This window comes from Lutjanus erythropterus, chromosome 2 (assembly GCF_056507025.1).
Source record: "Lutjanus erythropterus isolate fLutEry1 chromosome 2, fLutEry1.hap2, whole genome shotgun sequence".
Lineage (NCBI taxonomy): Eukaryota > Metazoa > Chordata > Actinopteri > Lutjaniformes > Lutjanidae > Lutjanus > Lutjanus erythropterus.
This window is the reverse complement of record NC_139318.1, coordinates 11,848,954-11,872,987: the sequence shown is the minus strand read 5'-3', so window position 1 is coordinate 11,872,987 and position 24,034 is coordinate 11,848,954. Positions and strand designations below refer to the sequence as shown.

The 24,034-nt window shown below is 39.9% G+C and overlaps 1 protein-coding gene across 1 annotated transcript; it reads left to right on the top strand.

Annotated features, from left to right (window-relative positions):
* Positions 1-115: 115 nt before the first annotated feature.
* Positions 116-23,761, top strand: ccdc120b (coiled-coil domain containing 120b). Its single transcript, XM_084728104.1, has 10 exons — positions 116-485; positions 13,238-13,337; positions 14,648-14,778; positions 15,902-16,003; positions 16,099-16,219; positions 17,185-17,244; positions 17,593-17,746; positions 18,910-19,011; positions 19,345-20,382; positions 22,445-23,761. The coding sequence occupies exons 2-10, from the start codon at positions 13,289-13,291 to the stop codon at positions 22,539-22,541; spliced, it is 1,854 nt and encodes a 617-aa protein (XP_084584230.1). The 5' UTR covers positions 116-485; positions 13,238-13,288; the 3' UTR covers positions 22,542-23,761.
* The last annotated feature ends 273 nt before the right edge of the window (positions 23,762-24,034 follow it).

Sequence of the window (24,034 nt, the reverse complement as noted above, 5' to 3'; positions counted from 1 at the left end):
CAGCGTCACTGTGCGCGTGCCTGTGCAACAACTGGATAACAATATTTGTATGACAGGATTAACTGGCGCACACATTGAAGGCATGTAACCTCACATCTGGGAGGGGCGTCGTTGCCGTGACAGTGTCGAGTCAGTATGTATGTGTGTGTATGTGTGCGTGTGTGTGTGTGAAATAGAGGGTTTCATCCGGTGCAGAAGGGAAACCTTTCTTCTTCTTTCTCAAAGCAGGTCTGCTGACTGAGATGCGCAGGGCTCCGGCACAGACTGCTGCTGCCTGTGAATTACAATTGGGATACGAAGCCACCATGAACGAGGGGCTCTTTTTTTCGCGTATTACGAATTACCGCACGGTCAATTAATTAAAGCTTTCTTTTTCTTCTGGTGGAGTATTTTGTCCCGGCGTGTCACGCAGGAATGCTTTTTCTCGGCTCGGTTTGGCTACAGAGGACCATGGAGACCTCGGAAGGCATCGGTCATGCTCTCTGGTAAGAAGAGGATTCAGCTCCAAGATGTCCTTCTCATCCTGACTGGGCGTTTTAATGAAAAACCCTCAACACAACCTATAATTCCCTGTTTTAAAAAATAGCTTGGCCTATATATGAGAATACAAGACGCTATTTTCAGTTTTATTCATTATTTTGGCGTGTTTTTACCTTCACGTACTGTAAATAGCGGGTTCGTCACTGTGTCAGTCAGTGACACACCTGCGATATGTGTCTGTTAATTAGTCCGGTGTGTTTGATTATGAGCCCGGTGCTGCCCGTCCGTCTGCAGCCACTATGCAGATGCAGGATGGCTGTTGTTGCAGGCTGAGAAGCCGGGCTTAATAATGTGGGAACACATGCTTTATGCTCTCCACGCTGAGCCGAATAACACGCCTGTTAATGAAATGCAAGGACCGTAGGAAATGAAAGCCAACGTGTGTTTCATCCCAGTGCCTGTAAACACAACAACATATTGTGTGTGTGTGTGGCACAGTCATTAAAAGGCAGGAAATGCCAGCATTGCAACAGCATCTGCGTGGATTCAGACTGGCAGAATTAAAGGAGTAAAAATCTGTGTCATGCTTCTTGGGAATACACAACTTCTCCCTGCTACTGCATTGTTATGGAGCTGCTACTGCTGTCTGCTGGGCCCTATTCATTTTATAAGAATTTCTTTATTACTAATCTAATTGGATAAATACATACATTAGGGATGTAACAATATATCGAATATGGCAATAAAAAGGTCTCAATATCATACTGGACTGTGATCATGCCATTATAAGAATCCTATGTTTTTCCCACAACAGGGAAATCTGCAGTGTTAGAGCAGCAAAGTGAATAACAAAATAGAAAGAAGCATCAATAAAAAACAGACGTGCATTGTTTTTGTTTCACAGTTGCACATACATATATCAAACATGATAAGTTTAAGAACATTAAAAATCTTGTTTTAAAATGAAAAACATCTTATAACAATACAGTTTTTACTTAATGTGATACTCATCTGGTTTTCTTTTTCTGGAGTGATAGAAATATGCTGCCGAAATCGAATATTGTAATATTGAGATTAAAAAAAGTTCCCAATACAGTACTGGACTTTGATGATATCATATTATTTTTTATTTTATTTCATAAAATTACCAGGTCATAGCTGGCTGTAGGGCTGCACCTAATGATTATTTTTTTTTATTATCGACAGATGATTTTTGCAGTTAATTGATTAGTTGTTTTGTCCATATAATGTCAGAAAATGCTAAAAAATGTTGATCAGCTTTCTAAGGCCGAGGACATGTTCTCAAATATCTTGTTTTGTCCACAACCCAAAGATATTCGGTTTACTGTCATAAGTGACTAAAGAAACCAGAAAATATTCACATTTAAGAAGCTGAAATCAGATCATTTAGACCTTTTTTCCTTAAAAAATAACTCAAAACAATTGATTATCTAAACAGTTTGGGATAAATTTAATAGTCAATTAAAAATCAACTACCTCAGCTCTAGCTGGCTGCTTTGATTTTATTTCATCAAAGAAAGAAAAACACTTTGTGTTAATTTACTAAAGAAAATTTTTGTAGTGGTTCTTTGTTTTATAACGTTGCAATAAATATTGTATCATGGACATTTTATTGTGGTATTTTCATACAGTGAGTTTTGGGTGTCATTTTGTCCCCAGTATTCATTTAATTTTCTAAAGGCTTAATATGCAACATTTTACTACTGTGTGGTGGTGGCTGATCTGTAGAGACCCTGCCATCTGCCTGTATTTCCATATTTTCTGTGCTTGGGACATTTTACCAACCCAAAATGTTGGTATTTGACATCGTGGGAATGAAACTCAACAATCAACAATCTTCCTCGTGTGTTTAGGTACCGCTTGGACAAATCCTACTGACTCAAACTTTAACGTACATGGACTAGTCACATTAATCAACATTTCTGTATGATGAGAATGCGATGAAAAGAGAATATAGGTTGTGTTGATGACTTGTTGCATTTTTATAGAGCAAAATAGGCAGAGAAAGCATGCTACTGTCTGCTAGGCCTAGATTGATTTCACTGTTCTCTCATATATAAATACTGCTCGTTCTCATGCTGCAGTGTTAAGCCCTATTATTAACAGATTCCTGAACAAGGATGTCTGTCTGGATGGGAAAGAATTCCTCCAAATGGTGTTGTGTGTGTATGGGTCAGTCAGTGCCTTCGGGGTGATTCACTGCTAGTCCACCTTTTGGTGTTATCTGGGAAACACCTCTCTGTTTTCAGAGGGGGATTTTCCACTTTGCTGCCAAAGTGCTGATCGTTCCTATTTTTGTGTTCTTTTATTTGCAGGAGCTTTGAATTCTCGCACCATGCAAAGAGGTTTGGTTTAGATGTTTTTTATTGCAGGGGAAAGCCAGGAGGCCATTCATGCTCTGTTTCATCTTGTCCAGGGGGATTCTCTGACACGTGTTGGTGTTTGTTTTCTCCCCTCCTCTGTTTGCTGTTATCTTCAAATTGGTAGCATGGCACTCTTACTTTTCTTTAAAACCTCCCGATGGTTTTCATGCTACCTTTGAGTATTACAATTCAATCAAAACACCATGGAATTGGACCTTGACCCAGATTGGTGCAAACACAATTGTGTTCTTTTGCCATGTTGCTACATCAAGGTGACACTGCTTCTTTTATGATACCCTAAAGCTGTGGACTGACATGATTTTAGCATCTGGTTCTGTGGCAGTAGACTGACAAACATGCAGGTTTAGTGTTGTGTGTGAAAATTCACACACTCGCCCAGCAGCAAAGCCTTTTACCTGTACATTTGCATGGATTTAAAATGAAAATCTGCTTTTGGCTTTGTCCAAAGTGTCTCGGTGCGTAGTATGTGAGCTCAGGGAATCAAATCCCAGACCTTATCAAGTGTTGGAAATATACCAGAGCAGTAGTGCCACAGATGAGACAGGGAATTCACCCACATTTCAGCACAAAAGAATCAGATCAGGCTGTTATGCATGTGTAGTAATGAATGTAAGTGTTTGGCTGTGGCTGCACATCATAAGCAGCTCTGAACTCCCTCCATAACCAAACAAGGCGGATTACAGCCATAGTGGAACATAAAAACGCGACTTTGGAATACATACTGTACAGAAATCCCTCCAGGTGTTACAGAGCAAAGGGAAAATGCATAGGAATAATCCCCTTGGACGGTAGAGCCACATTCCTTTCTTTATTACTCCCCCAACCTCAGCTTAGCAGAATCCAGGTGGATAGCAATCACCAAGATTGCTTTGTTTCACCCGTGGTACTTGTGTCAAACGTGCAAAGGTGAGCATCAAGGCCAAAGGAGGAGAAACAGAGGGCCACACGATTGGTCAGTCTCAGCTAAGCTGCCCTGCTGTGCACCGATAAGCGTGTTATAAATCAGTATTTCATGGATATAGAGAGCACAAGAAGAGATCATATTAGTGCAGGGGGTGGGGAAGTCGGGTCACCTGACCTTCTATAAGCCCTGCACGGTTCTTTTGGTTGGGGTTGGGCAGGTGGAGGTAGTTCAGTAAATCCTCTGCACTGAATAAGCTGTGTGGTGAACCGTGACTGATCTCTTTTTTATACAGAAACCTGAATTGCATCTCCCTTATTTCCTTTAGATTAAAAACATTTGGATGTTGACATTTCATTCTGTATTCTCATCATTGCAACTGACCAGTGGACCTAGTATATAACATCCTGGGAGGTTGAATGGCAAGGAGAGCGTGTAGATAAAGGTCACATTACTGCTCTATTACAAATGAACTAAGCGAGGTTTCAGAGGTCAGGCCATTGACTGTAAATAAAGATGGATGACGCATCTCCACTTCCTCCCACTATAGAAAAATAAAATCAAAACATCCTGGATATGAGTGCTGTCATCTTGTGCTGGTGACATCTTTGGAGTCTGTGCAGTAGCGATTGGGGTTGGAAAAGCTTTCGTGTTCCTGCCCATACAGCCTGACGACTCACTCACAAACAGAGCTCAGCTGTCAACCATGATGTGTAATCCTTTTTTTAACAGCATCAAATAACTAATTATGACCAAACTGACCAAATTGAAAATGAACACTTAAACATAGGTTGTAGCTGATGGATGATGCCATCGTCCATTGCAATGGCTGACAGTCATCAGTTACTAAGCCCTCTACCATCATAATAGCGTGATTTAAAAGCCTTCTGTATTTGATGCAGCATGTGCCCTCAGAGTTGCCAAAAGGCAGAAGTTGTTGATGAAGTTCAGTTTTTGACACGTGGGAAAGAAATTGTAGCTGCTCGTCATTACACTGCATGTCTCCATGTCCCATTTATCATTTTATTACTAAATTTGCTCAATTAAACGGACCCAAGATGCTTGGTTACAGGATTTTATCAGCTTTTCTGATACAGTCATTCCGTGAAGTTTCACTATAGATATATGACATTTTGGTACACATTGTCCAGCCTTACTTACTTACAGAACTACTTAAAATGACAGAAACCATCTTTGAGAAAAATTTAGGCCATCTGACATCTATTTTCAACTTCTGGTTTGGCCATTGCCCTATCTGTTAATATAGAGAAGGCAGGATTTATGACTTATGGCTTTGGCTTCACTTTTGGGAAGTTGTCCATCCATATATATATATATGTCAATGGGTCGCACAATAATACTTGTGTTTTGTGTTGTAATGGCACGTCACTAAATGCATCAAGAGAGCCAACCTTGCAACAATACAGATGGACATTTCAAAGCTACACAGTAGAGCTGCAACAATTAGTCAGTTAATCAATAAGTTGATCAAAATAAAATTGCAAGTACAAAAACTCATTAATCTTCTCAATCATTTTTAAAGGAAATGTGAGACATTTTCTGGCTGTAGCCTCTGCTGCCTGTCTTTGTCATTTATAACAGTAAATGAAGAGTCTGGGTTTTGGACTGTTGGTTGGACAAAAGAAGCAATTTGAAGACATCAGTTAGGGCTCTGGGAAATTGTGATGAGCACTTTTCACAATTTCTTTTACATTTTATAGACTAATCGTAAAAAATAATCAGCAGAATAATAGATTAGTTTCAGCCCTGCTACACAGTCGGCAACACTCTTGGCCTAGTTTTGACTCCTCAGAAGCTCCTCATTTGCTCATCTCTGGCAGGAGCTGCATAGTTGTAACCCTGATCTCTGGTTACCATGTGTAAGTTCACAACAGCAGCAGCTGTGTCAACACCAACAGTCAACATGCGGGCTGCCAGCCTCACCTGTCTGCAGAGAGCTGGAGGTGATATTTCAGCTGCTCTTTTACATCTCAGCTGCTCTATAAAGAGACTAACAAACATATTGTGGATCCACGGCCGTTTGCAGCGGATATGTGGGTGTTGCAGAAGAGTCTGATGTTACATATTAAGACATGCTGTCCTGTAAGTCATGAATATATCCCTTACATAAATGCTGTTGACAACAGTAGCCGGTTCGTGGGACTCTTGGGCCAGATAAAAGCTGACAGCAGAGAGAGTGAATCTCTTTTAGAGCTGGGAGGCATCGTGTTTATCAAGGGATGATAAAAACTGGATATAAAACTGTTGCCTGTAGTCGTTTCTCTTTGCTATGAATGTCGCGATCTAATATGTATGACTCCAAAGCCTAAGAGAGAGCAGCGCAATTCCTCGTGCGGACACGGTAGGACTGAACCTACCTTACAGGCTTCAGCGTTCAGCCTGTCGGACTTGAATATTAAACTCCTCGCTGATTTGCATTCGTGTGATGCACACTGCACTGGGGCAGCTCACTCTCATCGCACACAGCTCATGTTTTAATCAACATGGCTCCCTCAGTGCTATCTATACCACCATCCAGATCGTCCCTCACGCCCTCTCACACACGCTAAGTCAACATGTGTTTGATGGTCGTGTTGCGTTCATATCTCTCGTACGCGTTTCTCCTCTGATCCCCCCTTTGATGCCACTCTCTGTGGTTATCTGATTCTTCATTGTCCCGCCATCTCTCTCTCCTGCTTCAGGCTTCTCTCTGGAATGTGATGCAGAGACTTGTGCTGTTGTACCTGTACCTCTGCACACATCTGCATGCCAGATGTTTAAGCAGTTAGTGCTTGACTTGAACCAGTGAGACCACTGATCCTCTCAGGTGTGTCATTTGTTAGAGTCAGGAGTGGTTAGAGGTTTACCTATTGCAGCTGATTGATATATCTTTGTATTAAAGCGATATTTCAGGTAATCCTGTTGTGCCTTTATGTGTGTGTTTTTAGGGGGATTGGTTGTATATTTGGTGCTAAGTACTCACTTCTTTAGTTTTATTGCTTTACACTGTACTGCAGTATTGTCATGTCAGACATTGTGGCTCATATTGTGATGCCATTTTCTTTTTTTTTTTTTGCTTTATATTAACTTCTGGCAATAGACCTTTTTCATGGTTGCCATTTTGACATTAAATAGTAGGGTAGACACAGGTGTTAATGATATTAATTAAGGGCACAGCATGTAAGTTCTGCCAATTGGGATCTCTCGCAAAAAAAAACAAAAAACAGTAACATAAGTTGTAGTTTGACGTCATTGTGAAGTAACATGGGATCATGGGAGTTGTTATCTTCATTGGTAAACAACCACCATTGCCAAGGAAAATCTATCTGATGTGACAGAAATCGTGTTTACGGACGAGGTACTGGTATTAAGTTTTCTTCACGTTACTTTTAGTCATGTTTTCGACTTTCTTTCTTTCTGGGATTTAATGCAACTCTTTCAGTTTGAACATTGTTGGAAACATTTAGGATAATGTAAATACACAACTCAACAAAATATAACAGTTGCCTAGCAATTTTAGACATTTTTTAAAAATATTTTTTTGTCTTTTTTGCCTTGTCAGCTTTAGGTAGACAGGAAATCAGAATCAGAAATATTTTATTGATCCCCAGGGTAAATTGTTTGTGTTCCAATTGCTCCCATTCAAGAATAGAGGTAAATCAAGTATGTAAAAACATGTGCATTATATCACTGTATACAACAATATAGAAAAAAAGAAGTGAGAGATGTAAAAAAAAAAAAAAAAAGTAAATAAATAAAAATATGTAAACAATGATGGGGGAGGGAGAGGGGGGACAACATGCAGCAAAGGGCTACAGGCTGGAATCAAATCCATGGCTGCTGCTGAAGACTGATAACCTCTGTACTGGTGCCGCACACTCTGCCAACTGAGCTACCAGGGATCCATTTTTAGACATTTTTATGTAGAAATGTTATATACCATATCTTTAAGGTCCCAGTCTCTTTGGTGAAGGAGAGTCTTTCCAGTGAGCCAACATGTACATCAGCAGCGCCCTGACTCTGTTTGACCTGAATGGAGCAGAACCTTAATCAGTGTCATTGCTCACACCTGTGTTTACTATTTCATGTCAGAATAGCTGCTGTGGTAAAAGTCTATTTTCTGTCTATAGTTGCCACCTTTTCTCTGTCAGTTTAGCTGTTGACGTAGTTATAGGCCTAACTATTGTTGCTAGCCTGCTATTAAGTTCTTCTGTTTATTCCAAACAAATACCAACAGCTGTTGTTAGGATGTCTGTCCACAGAGAGACCTACCAGGGCCCCGTTTCCCAGAGCCTTCGTAGTGCTACGTGCGTCGTAAGTTGTATTTTAAGGTCTCCCTTAAGGTTGTCCCAACTCTGGGAAATAGCCCGTAACCTTAAAATACAACTTACGACGCACGTAGCGCTACGAAGGCTCTGGGAAACGGGGCCCAGAGTGTTACAAGAAGCAAATGTAAAACCTTTCGTGAACTAGAACTGTAGGTTATATTAAAGTAAGACATAAGTGTAACCTGGTGTGTAGCCTTTGTTGAGCAACGAGCAATTATGGGATAATGGATAATGCTAAAACACAGTGTGAAGTATGTCACACACTGGCTGTTTTGTGCAGCATCATGTTATTTCATGTATGTCAATTGATGCCAGTAGAACACACCAGACACATACAGACACATTTGTCATGGCACAGTAGTCAGGGTGAGTTAGATGTAATAAAACTGCTGTTTTTCTGGAGAGTTGACATGTAATGTATCCAACACCTTTAGACGCCACAGGTGTGTGCTAACCTATACTGAAGTATGTACAGGAGGGTCATTAAGTCAGTGAACTGGCTTAACAACATTTGCTATCATTAGCCACTATAGCTACTGGTTATACCACACCAAGTATGGCTGTAGCAGCAAAACCCTTGAGTGTGTTGAAGGGAACAAAGGTGGGTTTTATTGTTAATATATTTAACTTTTTATTTGCAAAAGGAAGAATGTGTTATTTCTTTCATTAAAAGTAACATTTTACACTTTAAGGCTATAATGTCGAACATTTCCAAGATAAAATGCCTAAAAACACCTGATGTAGGTATATAGTTTGCTGAGTTGTGTACTTAGATTATTCCAAATGTTCCCAAAAATGGTCAAACCCAAAGAAATCCATCATTTCTTTGAGGTAACAAGGTGTGTTTCCTACTGCAACCTGGCTGCTAGATACTATAACAGGGGATACGTCCAAAGTGTCAGAGAGTGAGGAGGGAAGTCAGCGTACATGACTAAATATATATAAATATATATATATCTCATCCATGAACATGATTTCTGACTGAAACGTAAGATAGATTGTAAGATAGATTTTTATCGGCAATGGTGGCTGCTTAACAATGACGACAGCAACTCCCATGATCCCACACCACTTCCCATCATCAAACTGCATCTTTTCTTATTAGACCTCAAGCAAATATATATATCTTATTATATATATCATCAAACTGACTTAGTAATGTCAGTTTCACTGAAACATTTACTTGCTCACATTAGCCATAGCAGCTACTGGTCATACTGGACCAAGGAAGGCTGTAAAATGCAAAACCCCTGAGAGTGTTGAAGAGAACAAAGGTCGGTTTTACTGCTAATAACTTTTAACTTTTCATTTATAAGAGGAGGAATGAGTTTTTTCTTCCTTCAAAAGTTACATTGTTACATTTTAACTGACTGTATTATATCAGATGAGTAGTGTAATGTAGCGTAAATGAAACATTAGTTAACACAGAGTGCTTAAGTCAAGGGGTTGTTAGTTTTGTAAAAGAGACAAAGGACACATTGTAGTGGGTAAAAAGGAAAGCACCAAGTTTCCAAGCAAATGTTTTGGTTGCTGTACAAAGCCATTCTTAAGAGGCACAGCAGCCTTTTGCCTCCTGTATTCAGCTGCCCAGCGACTGTCCAGATGAATACCAAATGTCTCTGTCCGTCTTCTCTTGACTGCTTCTCTCAGCGGGTTTACTGCTCTGCCTCGCTGCTCAGCAGAGAGCAGACATGACACTGCCTTGTACATTCCCAGGTGAAAGTCCTTCTCAGTATATTAGATTAACCTAAAATCTGATTATCACGGATCCGTTTTTTGTTTAACTGGGTTCATGTGATGAGCTTTTGTCTGAGCAGCGGTCGTAACTCTGCCACTTGTTTGTGTGAAAGGCTCCTACTTGTCTGTCGATGGGCGGTCAAGCATGCTGGGGGTTTTCACACGTACAGGAGCAAACAGCAGCCACTGGTTCAGTTCCAGAACAGGAGCAAACTCGGCACAAATATTTCAAGTATGTCCTCACATGAAGTGAGCCTCATTCTTTATGTTTGACTGAGGAAAACAGAACCCTGTGTCTTACTGACCCCAAAAAAAGCCCTCGAAAATCTGGTCAGCTGCATGCAGATCTCTGAGACAGCTGCTGCTCAGTAACTGATAGATAAATGTTTCCGTTTGAAATATGTGATGCTGGCAGAAGCAGTTCTTTGGACGGGTAATTTTGATTCAGCCCTCGAGGCCTTCCATCTAGATTTGTGGGTTGAATGGAGTCGTTTTATGATTTACTCGTCTGGCAAGATGCTTGTTTATGGCAGCGATTTGTGAGCAGCGTTGAATGAGAGGCTTTTGGCAGAAAACGCTATCGCTATTTTTGGATGTCAAGTCTCTATTGGGTATTAGGGAAGAGGCTTTGTTTGTAATGAACCTCCATTATGTGAGAAGAAGTGCACATGAGACATTGCTCAGTTGCTATAGACAAGTGAAGGCAGCATTTCTTGTCTTAGGCTGCTTTTTATTTTAAAATCAATTTTAGGCAACAGTTTAATTTTTTGCCTCTCAATAGACCCATCCCAGACAATCTGATATGTAGAAGCTATAAAATATAGTAAAGGTAATTCCATGCAAAGTGAATTTCATGTAAACCTTCCTATTTATGACTGCAGCAAAGAGGAAACTCCACTGAGCATTGCTTTTACTCCCTGCCTGTGTTATTTATTCCATCACTTTGCTCCTGGCTCTATCCCTCTGGCTCTCTCTGTACCAGCAACTATTGAGCTACTGAGACATAAAACACACAGGGATTAAGTTTCTCCCTCGCTGTTTCTGTTCATACATTATTAATGTTACTTTTCCTGTCTCGTTCTTCCCTCTCTTTTCAAAGTAATTGGTTGCTAATTGTATCTGAGAGCTAATTTTAGAGTATTACTCACTTTGAGAATGCCTTAAGCTGCACGTTATGATGAGACTTTTTGCTTTTGAACATTTGTTATTTTCTAAATGTTCTTTAAGTCTTTTTTAACTACAGGTAACTTTAGTATTTTTCAGGCTGGACCCTATTTTCATGTTTCTGTGTCTAAGAGACTAATGAGGACAACAGTTTTTGAAATCAGTCCAGTGTTGAGGGAGCATGCTGAAGCCGAAAGCCAAGTAACAAGCTAAAATGTTATTCTTAGGTGCAATTGTACATCGTACATCCACTAAAAGTGTTTGTTTGTGCCACTGACAGGCTCGGATTGTTATTCTAAGTGTCTGACAACTTTATGGAACGTATCGCAATAAAGATAAACCTTACTTTAAAGAATAAGATATGTTTTGTTTAACCGGAGACAGCTGTTTTAGTGCTCTTGCCAGACTAAGCAGACTCCCTTATAAAACATTAACATTTTTTCATTGTCATTGTCATCTTCATGCAAACTTGACAGAAACAAAATAAAACTCACCAAAAATATCCTAGCTTGTCTTTCTAACAACCAGCAACTATAGGTGGGTGATATGACCAAAAAAGTATATCCCAGTATTTTTGTTTTGTTTTTTTTACAGTGGCAGTATTGTAAGTGATTCCTCACTCAAGACATGATTCTATCTCTTTTCACTCTATTGGTAATGTAAGGGAAAATATATATGAAAGAAAAAATAATGAAACAAACAGATGTGTTTAATAAAAATTATGTATAGGCCTGCATGTGTTTTTGGAAAAGTAGCCTGCTCCATAATGTAAGTTAATTAAAAACCGTCATGTGATTTATTCTCAGAGGTAGACAAAGGCTGGATTTGACATCTCAACAGTATTTATTTGGCAGAAAACACAAAGAATAAAGCCTTAATGAAAGTATGCAAGTGTAAGTGTGTAAGGCTTTTGTTAAACAACAAAGTCAGCTGAGCTTGCTTTGCAGTATGAAGTTCCACAAAAAGCAGTGCGATGTCCCACATCAACCTCTACTGTGCAGGCTTCAAATGAGGCTTAACATTCACAGTTTCTCTTGACTGTCCCTCAATATTACAACATTAGTCACCCCTCATATATATTAGCCACAACTGTGCAACATGCTAATGCAACAACAGGCTAACCTGCAAAATAAAAATAGCACAAAAATAGTGGCAATTAAAGCTTCCAAGTTTGAAGTCAGTATTGATCGATTCATGAGCATCAGTTTTGAAGTGAATGCTTTAGGCCTCATTAAGAAAGCAGTCTGAAGTTAAGTGGTAAACTTATCACACAGAAATAAGTTTGTTGTGGGGTCACGGTTTATTTCAACCAAACAACCAGAGTTGGTGATTGTTGAAACAGTAGAGAGATGAGCCAAGATGTTTTTTGATGACTTTAATTTTGTTTCTGTTGAGTTTTAATGACGTGCATTTTACAATGATAAAATTACTGTTTCTGCATAAGGGAGTCGGGTGTATTTGGCGAGAGCAAATCAAATCGCTGTTTCAGGTTAAACAAAACATATCTTACTCTTAAAAACAGGGTCTCTTTCTGTAGAGGTCCTTTCTACAATGTTGTCAGACACTTAGAATAACAATCTGAGCCTGTCAGTGGCAAAAACAAACACTTGTAGTGGACATACTTTCACAGTGCACAGTTGCCCATAAGGACTGTTGTGGCAGTCTCCCTCAGTACTGGACCAATTTCAAAAATAGATGTCCCCATTAGTTAACAAAACATGGGACAATATGAAAAATACAAAGATACCTTTTAATATGGCTTTATATATAGTTAAATCTGGGTTTGTAGTGCTTCTAGTAAAGCTGTTGCTATCCTGATCATAGATTCTCTTTACATAGGGTATGACAGATTGACTTTCACCCTGCTTCTGTCTCTGATGATTTGTGTATATAGTTTTTTATAGTCACAGACAAATAAAAATATTTTTCCATCACCGGTTTCTCCCTAGGCTGTATTAAAAATATACATATTTTAACCCTTTCTAAGATCCACCTTTAGATACCTGAACAGAGGTGCAGTGGCTCCCCCTGATGGTGCCTGATATAAGTGATACTCATGCTTATCTACTGCTGAATTGCCAGAACTGCAACAATTGACTTTACACCTCCAGAAAACACATGACTGATACTGCAAGGTTAGGGGGAAAGGAAAACATCTAAACCTGAATATATTCTGTTGCTGCACATCAACAGCAGTTAACTCTCAGTTTCTTGTTCTTCAGGTGAGGGTGTGGCTGGGAGCGTGAGTTGTAAAGTCCCCAGAATTACATCACATGGAGGTCAAAGGACATCTGATCACATCCATGGGTTTGGGGGCTCCTGGTGAGTAACAGTGACTCCTCACTCACAGTTTAAAGACAGACACACTGTCATGTCTAGACAAGCCTGAAATGGCCTGACAAATCTATCAGCGTGTGTTTTTTTTAACCGTCCAACAGAAGGAAAACAAAAGTGTTTTTCTCAAGGGAACAGCCAGCTGAAAAAACAGCTGTATGTGTGAAGGCCTTTTGTTCACGTGTTGTCACGGCAGCTGTCAGATAATCTTATCAGAGTATTTTGAGCAGCCATTATATTGTTAGAACCACTTTAAAAAAGTATCTGTTGTGAGAGAGCTGAGACCAAAATGATGCCTTCCTAATTCAATAAGAGTATTTTAAATGGTCACATTTTCTTAATTTGAATCAGTCACATCTTTATTCTCATGATTTGGCTTAAAATGTCCAGTCTCCTGTTCTTAAAGGAAGAGTCTGTTATTTATCTGAATTTTTCTTATAGTTAACAAATCCCATGAAAAGATAAAAACCAACAGTGTTTCTGACTTCCCTACCCTGTCTGTGGTTCTCAGCACCAAGCTAACTGGTTTGTACTGATGGAAATAGGTATCAAATATAAAATTTTATTTTTAAACAATAGCCAGTAATTTCTGAAAATATCTGGAAATTTGTATCTATTATTATATTATATTATTTTTGTTGTATATTTGTTAATATAGTTAATATTTGCTATAATGTGTAATATTTCTGCATTAGAATGTCTAAAAATGCTAGATCTGCTTTATATATTTTGTTGAGTTTCTTTTTTTCTTCCAGAAAAACATGGGATGTGTCAGATGTATCTAGAGAGTAAAAAAGGAAGTTTACAAATGTGTCTAAACATAAAGTGAATAAAACTTTAAATATTAATAATACATGAACGTGATATCTGCCTGAGTCATGTCAGATAGATTTTCATCTCCAATTATGGTTCGTTAATAATGAAGAGAACAACTCCCATGATTCCACATTACTTCACAACATCATCAAACTACATTTTTTGTTATTGTTTTAATGTTAGAGACCTCACAGCAGAAATTTCATATCATGCACTAAAGCAGTAAAATAAAAAACTCAGAATAAACTACAGTTTGCATGTACAAGGTCATGAAGAAACTGTTGCAACAGCTAATTGATGTGTTTTATAGTTTTCGGACAACAAATGAACTCATGATACACAGGCATTACTTCTCAATAGGAACAATTCATTGTTGTTTTGAATCTTTTTGTGGGATGTGTTGACAGAAAAAAAATTGAATGTTGCCAGTCAAGCTTTAATTCAGTCTTTGTGAAGATGTGTTACATGTGTGTGTTGTGTAGATGTTCAAGGCTGCCAGGACAGCAAGCTGCAGGCTGAGAGGCTTGCAGCTCTGCAAGAGAGGAAGCAGGCCCTGGAGGCTCTCCTCAATACCAGAGTGGGAGAGCTCAAACAAGTCTGTCTGCAGGAAGCAGTGAGTGGCTCGCACTTCACTTTTAAAAGATAATGTCGCTGCTCAGTCACTTATCTTCATGAGCTAAATAAAACAGCCGTGTCTTCAGCTGTGAGGCAGTGCATTTTCCAGATCATCCAGTAGCTTTGTAACTTGTTTGTTTGGCTAAAGAAAGAGTATAATAATTTTCTCAACTCCTAAAGGAGAACTCTGTCCTTCAGTTTGATCAAAAAATTCAAATTTGGAGATAAGTTTTTACTGGACAGCAATGATATGTAGCTCAGGGTACAACACTGTCAAATTTTAAGTTTGTTGATTTGTTCACTTACTGTGTTTTTACTAAAGATACTGCAATATATTACATGGGACTAAATGGCACTCAGCTTGTGGTGCTCAAAGCACCAAACCTAAATCCACAGACCTTATGATGAGCAGTTACATGTAGGAACAACTTTCTTTCTGCATTAGAATCTAACAGATCTACTTGTTTGCTACTAGCAAAACAATATTTCCTACTGGAAACTGCTCACAACAAAATCTGTGGATTATCTTGAGTAACCGGGTTGTGATTTCTGGAAAAAGACACTGGTGTTGAATTTGTTGTATTTTTCAAGCCGAGTGAAATTTAGTCCCCTGTACTGTAAAAAAGGCAGACATCTATGTGGCTGATAGCTCAAAAAGTCTAGTCTAGATGGATATGTAACACTACAAGTAAGAGAAAAAAAAACATTTATTTGATTTTAAAGAGAATTGTCCCTTTAATGTTTGCTTGATCACTTCAGAGAAGTTGTCAGCATGTCTTGATGAAGCCACAGCTGCCTCAGCTCTTCATTAACACCTGTTTAAAGCTCAGTGTGTACTGACTTACTCTGTTTCTGTGAACACTATTGCTGGAATTCACAAGTTGTCTTTGTGCAGCTAATTTAGACATTTGATGCACATTTATTGTTTCTGCTTTACAGGAAAATTATGATAGAAACATTTCTGGCATTTCTATTTCAGTGCAGTCAACTATTTAAAGGCTGGTTTTATTGAGATTTAAAGTAATCTCTTAAGTGGTATGATTTTATATAACAGTCTGGAGCTCACAGGCCAGTGTGAAGATGGATTTTAGTTACTGGGGGCTAATGAATGTCCTCTGCAGGAGCTGACTGGGAAGTTGCCACGTGCTTTCCCCCTGGAGACGGGAGAGAAACCCCCACTGGTGCAGCGCAGAGCTGGCCTGGCGCCCAACACCAAGGCAGAGGTAAGTCAACACCTTGAATATCAATTGTGTTTACGCAGCAGCTGTACCTCGCTGTGTACTTGTGGTCTAACACTGGCGGCTGTCCCTGACTGCAGGATGAGGCTGCCCAAAGAAAGCAGATGAAAGCCATCTTCACCGGTGCTCTGTGCAGACACTCAGAATCAGACAGAAATGTCCCAAACAGCAAGAGGACAGTTCACCGGGGCTGTCACACAGGTATCGTTACATGAAAACTTCACCCACACACCCACTTCAAACAAATATATCTGGTATAACTGAATAAAAACAAAGCTACATTCTCATTATAGGGATAGTTTGGATTAATAGTCAGTGTATTACCTATTATTTACTTGTTTGCTTTAGCTTTTTCATGTTTTTCATGTTTCATGTCTTTTAAATGCAATTTTAGCAAAACATTATTACAGTATTTTAGCCACCTAAAAAAACGGTCCTCCAAAAAAAAAAATATGTATCAGTTGCAGTGTATACTACATTTTGAATATTTTCACCATTTTACCTTTCTGTCAGACAGCCTTTTCTGATGGGAAACCTCTGTTATATAAGCCAAATATCACTCTGTCAAAATTAACCAGACTCACCTGACAAAATCAGTAACAAAACACAGGAGTGGCTGCCTCGATCTGTTAGTTTGTTTTTGCTATTGGGTGACTTTGGTGAATCCAAGCTAACCCTTGAAAACACCAAAGTTACACAATAATAAACAAACAATAAGCTGAGTTGTTTGTGTGCTAGACCAGCAACGTCTGAGTTCTGTGAGGTAAAATTACTGATTTCACAGTGGCTTTGGAGAGAGCAATACGTGGCTTACATAATGGCGGTTTCCTGCCAGAAAGGCTGTCTGATGGCAATGTAAAGCTGTAAAAATATTATAAATATAGCTTTCACTTGAAGTGATATTTATAGGTTAGCCTCTTTTAAGTGGTTAAAATATTTTTTGCTATTGACTCTGTTCATAGCAGTGCACTGTATAGCTTCCTACACTGGTTGCTTCTCCTTGACTATACTAAGTACCTCATACAACCCCACTTCAAATAATCCAAATTATCCCTTTAATGATTTATGCTTAGAAAAACATGCTTTGCTTTGCACTTGTCTTTAACAAATATATCAAGTTAGATGTTGCATCATCTGTGAGCTTTGATTGTTTTGTTGTCTTTTAGAGGACACTGTCATGTCTGAGAGTACAAGCTCCATGTCAGATTCAACATCCCATGACAATGGTGAGTCAACCGAATACAAACAGTCTTTGAACAGCTATCTGTGTCTCTGGTGGATATACTGCATATCCATATTCATAATGAGCTTAACTGGCGCAGTAGTAGGCAGGCAGGCAGCAGAATTAGCTCAACATATTTGCATCCCATTCAAAATACATCACTCACACTTAGTGGGTGGGAGACTCATTTGCACTTCTGACACCAAAAAATAAAATGCAGTCACATTTCAGTTGTAAACCCAAAATAGAACACTGAGGTTGTTGTGCTTTTAATGAAAGTGATCAGTTCTTTTTGTCATCTGTGAGCGGGCTTCATTAAAAGATCATTTCTTTGTGTTTCTTCTCCCAAAAGAGTCTTCTCCCAGCGTGGCCGCTGACCAGCGCTCTCTGTCTCAGCCCCGGCTCACTGTTGGCAGCCCTGACCACAGGATCAGCAGGAAGCTGTCTCCAGTCGAGATTTACTATGAGATGAGGACACGCCGCAACTCCGTCACAAGCTCTGTGAGGTACTTATCTTAAAGTGAATTTATACTGCAAGCTGTGCAGTCTGCTAGATGTGCAGACTGAATGTGTATAAGTGTACATACAGTCATGACTGATTTCATGCTTAGGTATTAAGGGAGACACTATAAGTTATATCAAAAATTATCAAAGTTATCAAAAATTTAACTAATAGATATCACCATGAAATTTCCTCCAGTAAATTTAAATTAAGAAACTTATTTTTTGGATTACAGGTTTTCAGAAATTATTCTAAATACGCAGATGACTCATTATCTAATTAAATGTTTCCAGAACAGAAGTCTGAGCATTGGATAAAGCCTGGTTCAAAGTTTGCTTTTGTTTTACAGCTGCTGCTGTATGAGAAAAAAAACCTTTAAACGTATCGAAATTTTCATATATTTTTCAAGACACTACAGGTGAATAGGGTAAAAAAGAATAACTAATATATGTCACAGTGCAACTTCCTCAGTTGATTCCTTACATTAGGACTATTAACTATTTTTTGTATTGCAAATTTTCTGAAATGTTATGTTTAAATATGCAAATGAAGCATTATTTAATTCTAACTTTAGGTGAATTTAGGAGAAATCTACTGATTCAAGTAGAGAAGTGTCGTAAAATAAACTCTTGACAGCTTGTGCATGTAGCATTTTTTTCTGAGCACCAGCACTTTTTCACCGACGAGAGAGCGTGTGCAACAGTGGGTGGCTGCCAAGACAAAAAGCACTGCACCCAGCGTCTTTTTTTCAGAGCATGGCTGCTTGGAGTGCTTCTAGTTGAAAAGCGCTGGTGTTGTCACTGTCACTCCTTTCCAGGCAACCAATCTTACACTTGATGGGGACCCATCATCCTTGTAACCAAAAAAAAATGTAGAAGCTTGTTCTGGTCATGTCTGTCTATATGTCAGACAGAAATCATAACATCATCATCATAATAGAGACAGAATAGCCCATATCTGGTAGCAAATTGGCCAGACACATGGAGCATTTCTTTTCTCTAACTGCACAAACGCTTCATCCAAATCCTTTGCAAGGGCTTTTCTGCTAGAAAAAAACATCTATTTTGGATGTTTTCTTTCCACTAGTCTCAAAGCCTGAAAAAACAATGTTTTTGCTTATAGTGTCTTGCCATACATCCATGTTTTCTTGTGTTTTTTTTCTGACAGCCCAACTCACTCTTTACCAAGAAGTGCATCTAACGTTGAAGGCAGAAGTGTTCCAGCTACTCCTCTCTTAGCCCGAACTGCTCCAATCAGCGTTCACGTCAGGTAACCTGTGATACAGTCTCTTCTCTCTGATGCAGCACAGCTACACCTCCCCCCCACTGTGGTAAATGTGTGTTTGAAAATGGCTTAATGACTTAGTCGAATGCAGACACAGAGTCAGGGTTGTAACAACGATTAGTGTCATATTTAGCTACCAGCGAGGGCTTGAGCTCATCGCCTGCTCTTTAAGCATAAAAATTGTGTCCCGTCTTAAGTGATTTTCTGTGAAATGCAGTTACACGCTTCTGATTAAAACTGCTTTCACTCGCCTTTCTTTATCCACACTTGCTCCGAGTCCTCTCCTAATGTAAGCTGTTGTGCTTATCTCCGCCTCAGGTCGGATGCGTCAGGTGGGAATGGGTTGAAGCAGTGGTCTGGCAGCCTGGATGTGCCCTACATGATTCCTCTGGCCCAGGAGGGCTCTTCTTCTGACCGACGAAGCTGTCCTTACAGTTCCCGGGCCAGACGCAGTAACAGCTCAGAGGCCCTGCTGGATAGATCGAGCCTCCCTGATGATCCTGCTCCCAGAAACGGGATGCCCCCCAGAGGAGGGCCCTACAAGAGCTCAGAGACACTGACTGATGGCAAGCTGCGACACATCCACTTGGGCAGCCCCGAGAGGCACGTCGATGGCTCTGTGGAACAGGCCAAAATGCGTCTGTCAATGGGTGGTAGAGCGGCAGGTGGGGGCTACAATGAGCTATTGATGGACTATATCTGGGGGAAACAGCAGAGGATGCAAGTGCAACATCACCTGTATCAGTCCACAGGCAGGATCTGGCAGGACATGCCCTCTCCTCGTTCCTCCACTGCGGCCGTGCCTCCTCATGCCAACGGCTTTTCCCATTCCCAGGTGCACCTCCCCAGTGCTGCACCTCCGTACAGCCCCATGGTCCTCAGAGGGTCCCAGGCTGAGCTGCGCAGGGTCAAAGTCACCAGAACCAAATCTTGTGGACCCTTTATTCCTTTGCAGCAACACCCCCAGGATGCCATCTTGCTGTCAGCGTACGAGTCTCCCCTCCCTGCCTCTGGCACCACCACATCCTCCATCCCCAACCTGCACCCATACCAGACTGAGCTGTCTGGCCCCTCCTTCAGCCGCAGACCCCCACAGTTCTCCCTCCCGACCCCGGAGGACTCGACGAGAAGCTTGCATAAAGCCCTGGCTCTGGAGGGACTGAGGGACTGGTACCTGAGGAACGCCCTTGGCTACCCTCCCGCTGCCTCAAAGGGCCATGAGGCGGGGATTTCTCGTCTTTCACACCCCCACCCACTGGTGCACCAGGCCCAGTCTGTTCAAGGTGAATCAGCCAACCTCCACAGGTCTCAGATACCCCAGTCAGCCAGCTTCCACGGTCACCCACTGCACGGAAGGTCAGTATTTATTTATTTTTTTCTGTTGTTTTATTTTGCTTACATCTCTATTGGTGGGAATCATTGTCATGTCATGAGCTAGAATTCAAGCACACATCATAAAAACCTGAAAAAAGAAACAAGGAATGGAAATTCAATTTGTTATTCATTAATTTGCGTTTGACAATTACATTTCACTCGAAAAAAAAGAAATGTTGTACATCACTTTAAGAGATAGAATTTTATCTGAGTTTAAGAAGCATTTTGACCCCATTTACACCTGGTATTTAAATGGGATCTTTATGCATAATAAACAATTCAAATGTGCCTTTGAAATTACACATGTATTTTTGTTCTGCTCTTATTATCTTGATCTTCGGAGCAAAACATGCATGGGAATAATTTGAGGTGGTGGCAAATCGGCCCCAGACTTCATGACATGTTGTGAGTTGTTGAGTCAGGAGAACATTTATAAACTTTGTGAAATGTTGTCTATGATATATTCTTAATTTTTTGTCTTCTTTTAACTTTTGTGAATTAGGCAAATGTTATACATGAAATTATTTCTTTCTTTGTGTAAGAAATATTGTGTCAGTTTGTGTGTTGCAATACCAGCATGTAGACTACTCTGTGCCTAGATAAATTGTGCCCTGGGAACAGCAGATCAGCTGCACAGATGAGTGCAGCTCCCACCATCCCACACACAGTTATTTCTCTCTGAATATCATTTATTTCCCACTTCAGCCTTGCTTTCATTTTTTCATGCCATTTTTATTCATTTCCTATTGAATAATGCATCTTTTGGAACAGAAGAAAATCATATTAATTTAATTATTTAGTAGTAGTAATGAGTCAAAGAAACCAGCAAAAAGACAGAGCATTTTTTAACTTCCAACTTTACACAAAAACAAATACTCATGGACTTGTACTCATGGATGATATATATTTAATAATTAATTTGCTATAAACCTGTTCCTCAATCACTTTATGCCTCCTGTCCCTGCCTGAACCTGCTGTGTTTTCATCTTCCCTGTGCATCACCTCAGAAAAGTTGCTGTATTTCCAGTCATCAAGACTGCCTCCATCCGTCTGTGACTCTGTGTCTCAGTCCAGTAGGACATCTAACCCAGCTAGCTCATAACAGCTACAGCACAGTTAAGTGCAGTGCACTAGTGACTACAGTGTCCAGTGCAACAATCCCCCAGGCCTAACAGTGAGGGGCAGCCCCCAAATGGATTTTGAGATGTTTTTTTTTCTTTTCTGCAACAAATGAAGAAAGGAAAACATGATTGACTTAGACTCTTCTCCCCGACTAATGGCTTAGTTAACAATACTGGGGCAGCAACAATAAGGCCATAATAGGGCAAAAACAAATATCTGTATTAATGTTTTGTTGTTTACAGATGCCAACACATTGTAGATCATAGGTACACGTATGCAAGATCCAAACAATACAAGCCAAACTACGTCCATACGTAGTCAGGCAGATCTGATCAGGAAGCATTTACACCCTGCACTGACAGGCATTTTTTCTTATTCAGACAAGGGGTCTGGATACAGATCTCATCGTAATACCAGGTGTAAATACATTCCTAGTATGTAATAGGAGCTGTGGAAGAATACATTTATCTGTGGGAAATACAGTGATTCACTCAGTATTCACCACTGAGATTAACTTGAATATCTGTCTCATTGGAAGCTGGCAGCAAGGCTTTCAGCAGGGGATGATGCTATTACTCTTTCTCATTCTATTGCCAACCAATCCATCCATCATCCTGTGACTTTTACAAGCGTGGTCGTTTTATTTTTGTTTGTGTTGGTATTTTGTGAAGTCAGCATTATCAGCTGCTGTCTGCCAACATGCAGGCACTCGGATGTCTCCTGATCAAAAACACTCACTTTTCTCACAGCAGTCACATTCACACCTGAACTTTCAAGGGCGTCTTTCTCCAGGCTCCGTTATATTCCGACCATGATCCATCCTCTTTGTTTCATGAAGATGTATTCTCAGTGTGATTTCACCCTCCACTTCCTGCCCGTTGTTTGTGTAACGCTGTATTGATCTGTCTTTCCTCCCCAACAGGTCGATGGAGTTCTCTCTCTATCAGGAGACTCCTCATCCGCAGATGCAAGAGGTGACCCCAAAGGAACCCAGTGCAGACCCAGGCACCCTCGTCTGAAGCAGCAGAACACACACGTGCACACACACACACACACACACACACACACACACACACACACTATCCATTATATGAGCAAAAACACTGTAGCCTCACACACACATGTTCACACACAGACTCACATACACACACAAATTGATACAATGTGACCTCAACAGCGAAGCAAAACACGGCAACCTCAGCAGAAAGAGACTGGAATAAATGACAAACTGTAGCTGTACAGTGTGAAAAAGCCTTGGCAAGTTCCCCGTGTTATAAGCAGTCCCACCAGTATATGAACTTCAAACCCAGTACTCTTAACATGGACATGCACTGGAGTTAAGTAATAACAATATGGTCATGCTGTACTTCATATATCAATATTTCTGGTCCAACACGAGCAGTAAAATCCTTCCTAATAACCCTAAAAAGTCTCCCAAGATATACTTTTTTACAGAATATATACAACTCTAAAATCACTATTTTGTATCTTCTCAGATATAAAGAACAGTTATATTAAAGAGGTAATTTATTGCTCATTAATCGTGTGATATACAAAGATGTTATATGAGCTCACATCATTTGAAAAATTATTAATACATGCCGGTGAATGTGTGTTTGTAAACTATATAAAACGCAAAAAACATGCTTCGGTCTCTCATCTGCCGTTGATTTCACAGCCATTTGTATTTTTCATGTTTGATAAATGAAATGGGCCATGAACTGTAGCGTACTGGTGTAGCAGACGGGAGTGCCTAAAAAGTTTTAATAGCAAAACTAAACCTTGGTTAGAGAACTTTAAAGTGCTTTCTAATGATCTGAAATGCTAGCATTAAGCCTTTTTGAGCTTAGTTTAATCAAAAACTAAAAGCAGTTCACGATGTCACTAAATTAGGGTATTTGGAATGATGTCATATATATATATATATAGTGATTTTCCAGATTGTTTTCTAGATTCAGCTCGGTGCTAGCCGATAAATGTAGCTTTCTCTGTGCTGACCTTGACAGAATAATTGACCCTTCCTAAATCCCACCCCTTTTTGCTCTGTGCTCCAATAACAGATGAGCAAGCGTGATGCCAACTTTCTCCTTTCCTGTTTCTTGTACTTATGCTATGCTAGGCATGTCTGCAGTGATAAGAAAACTACATTTTGAAGACGTTTAAAAGATGCTGCGTGGACACCTGTAAAAACAAAATATGTAGTCACATCTTCAGTAAGCTAATGTTAGCAAAACATTTGCTAACTAGCTAGCTAACTGTATATGTAGATTAGCTAGCTACGTGTGTTTTGCTAATATTAACTATCAAATGTAACTAGCTGGCTAATGATTGATGTGGGCTATTGTGCTAACATTAGCTAACTTAAAATGTGACTATGAGGACCCTTGTAGCACTGACCACATGATTACATCAAGGTGTTGCTGGAGGCAAAACAAAGGAAAAACTGAAGGTGAACACAAATCACATGAGAGTAGTATGTCATATAACCATGCGAACATTTACCATGGCTGTG

Coding starts and splice junctions, on each gene's coding strand:
- ccdc120b (XM_084728104.1), top strand. CDS start 13,289: ATGGAGGTCAAAGGACATCTGATCACATCCATGGGTTTGGGGGCTCCT. Junction 17,245..17,592: donor TTCAACATCCCATGACAATG/GTGAGTCAACCG, acceptor TTCTCCCAAAAG/AGTCTTCTCCCAGCGTGGCC. Junction 19,012..19,344: donor CCAATCAGCGTTCACGTCAG/GTAACCTGTGAT, acceptor TCTCCGCCTCAG/GTCGGATGCGTCAGGTGGGA.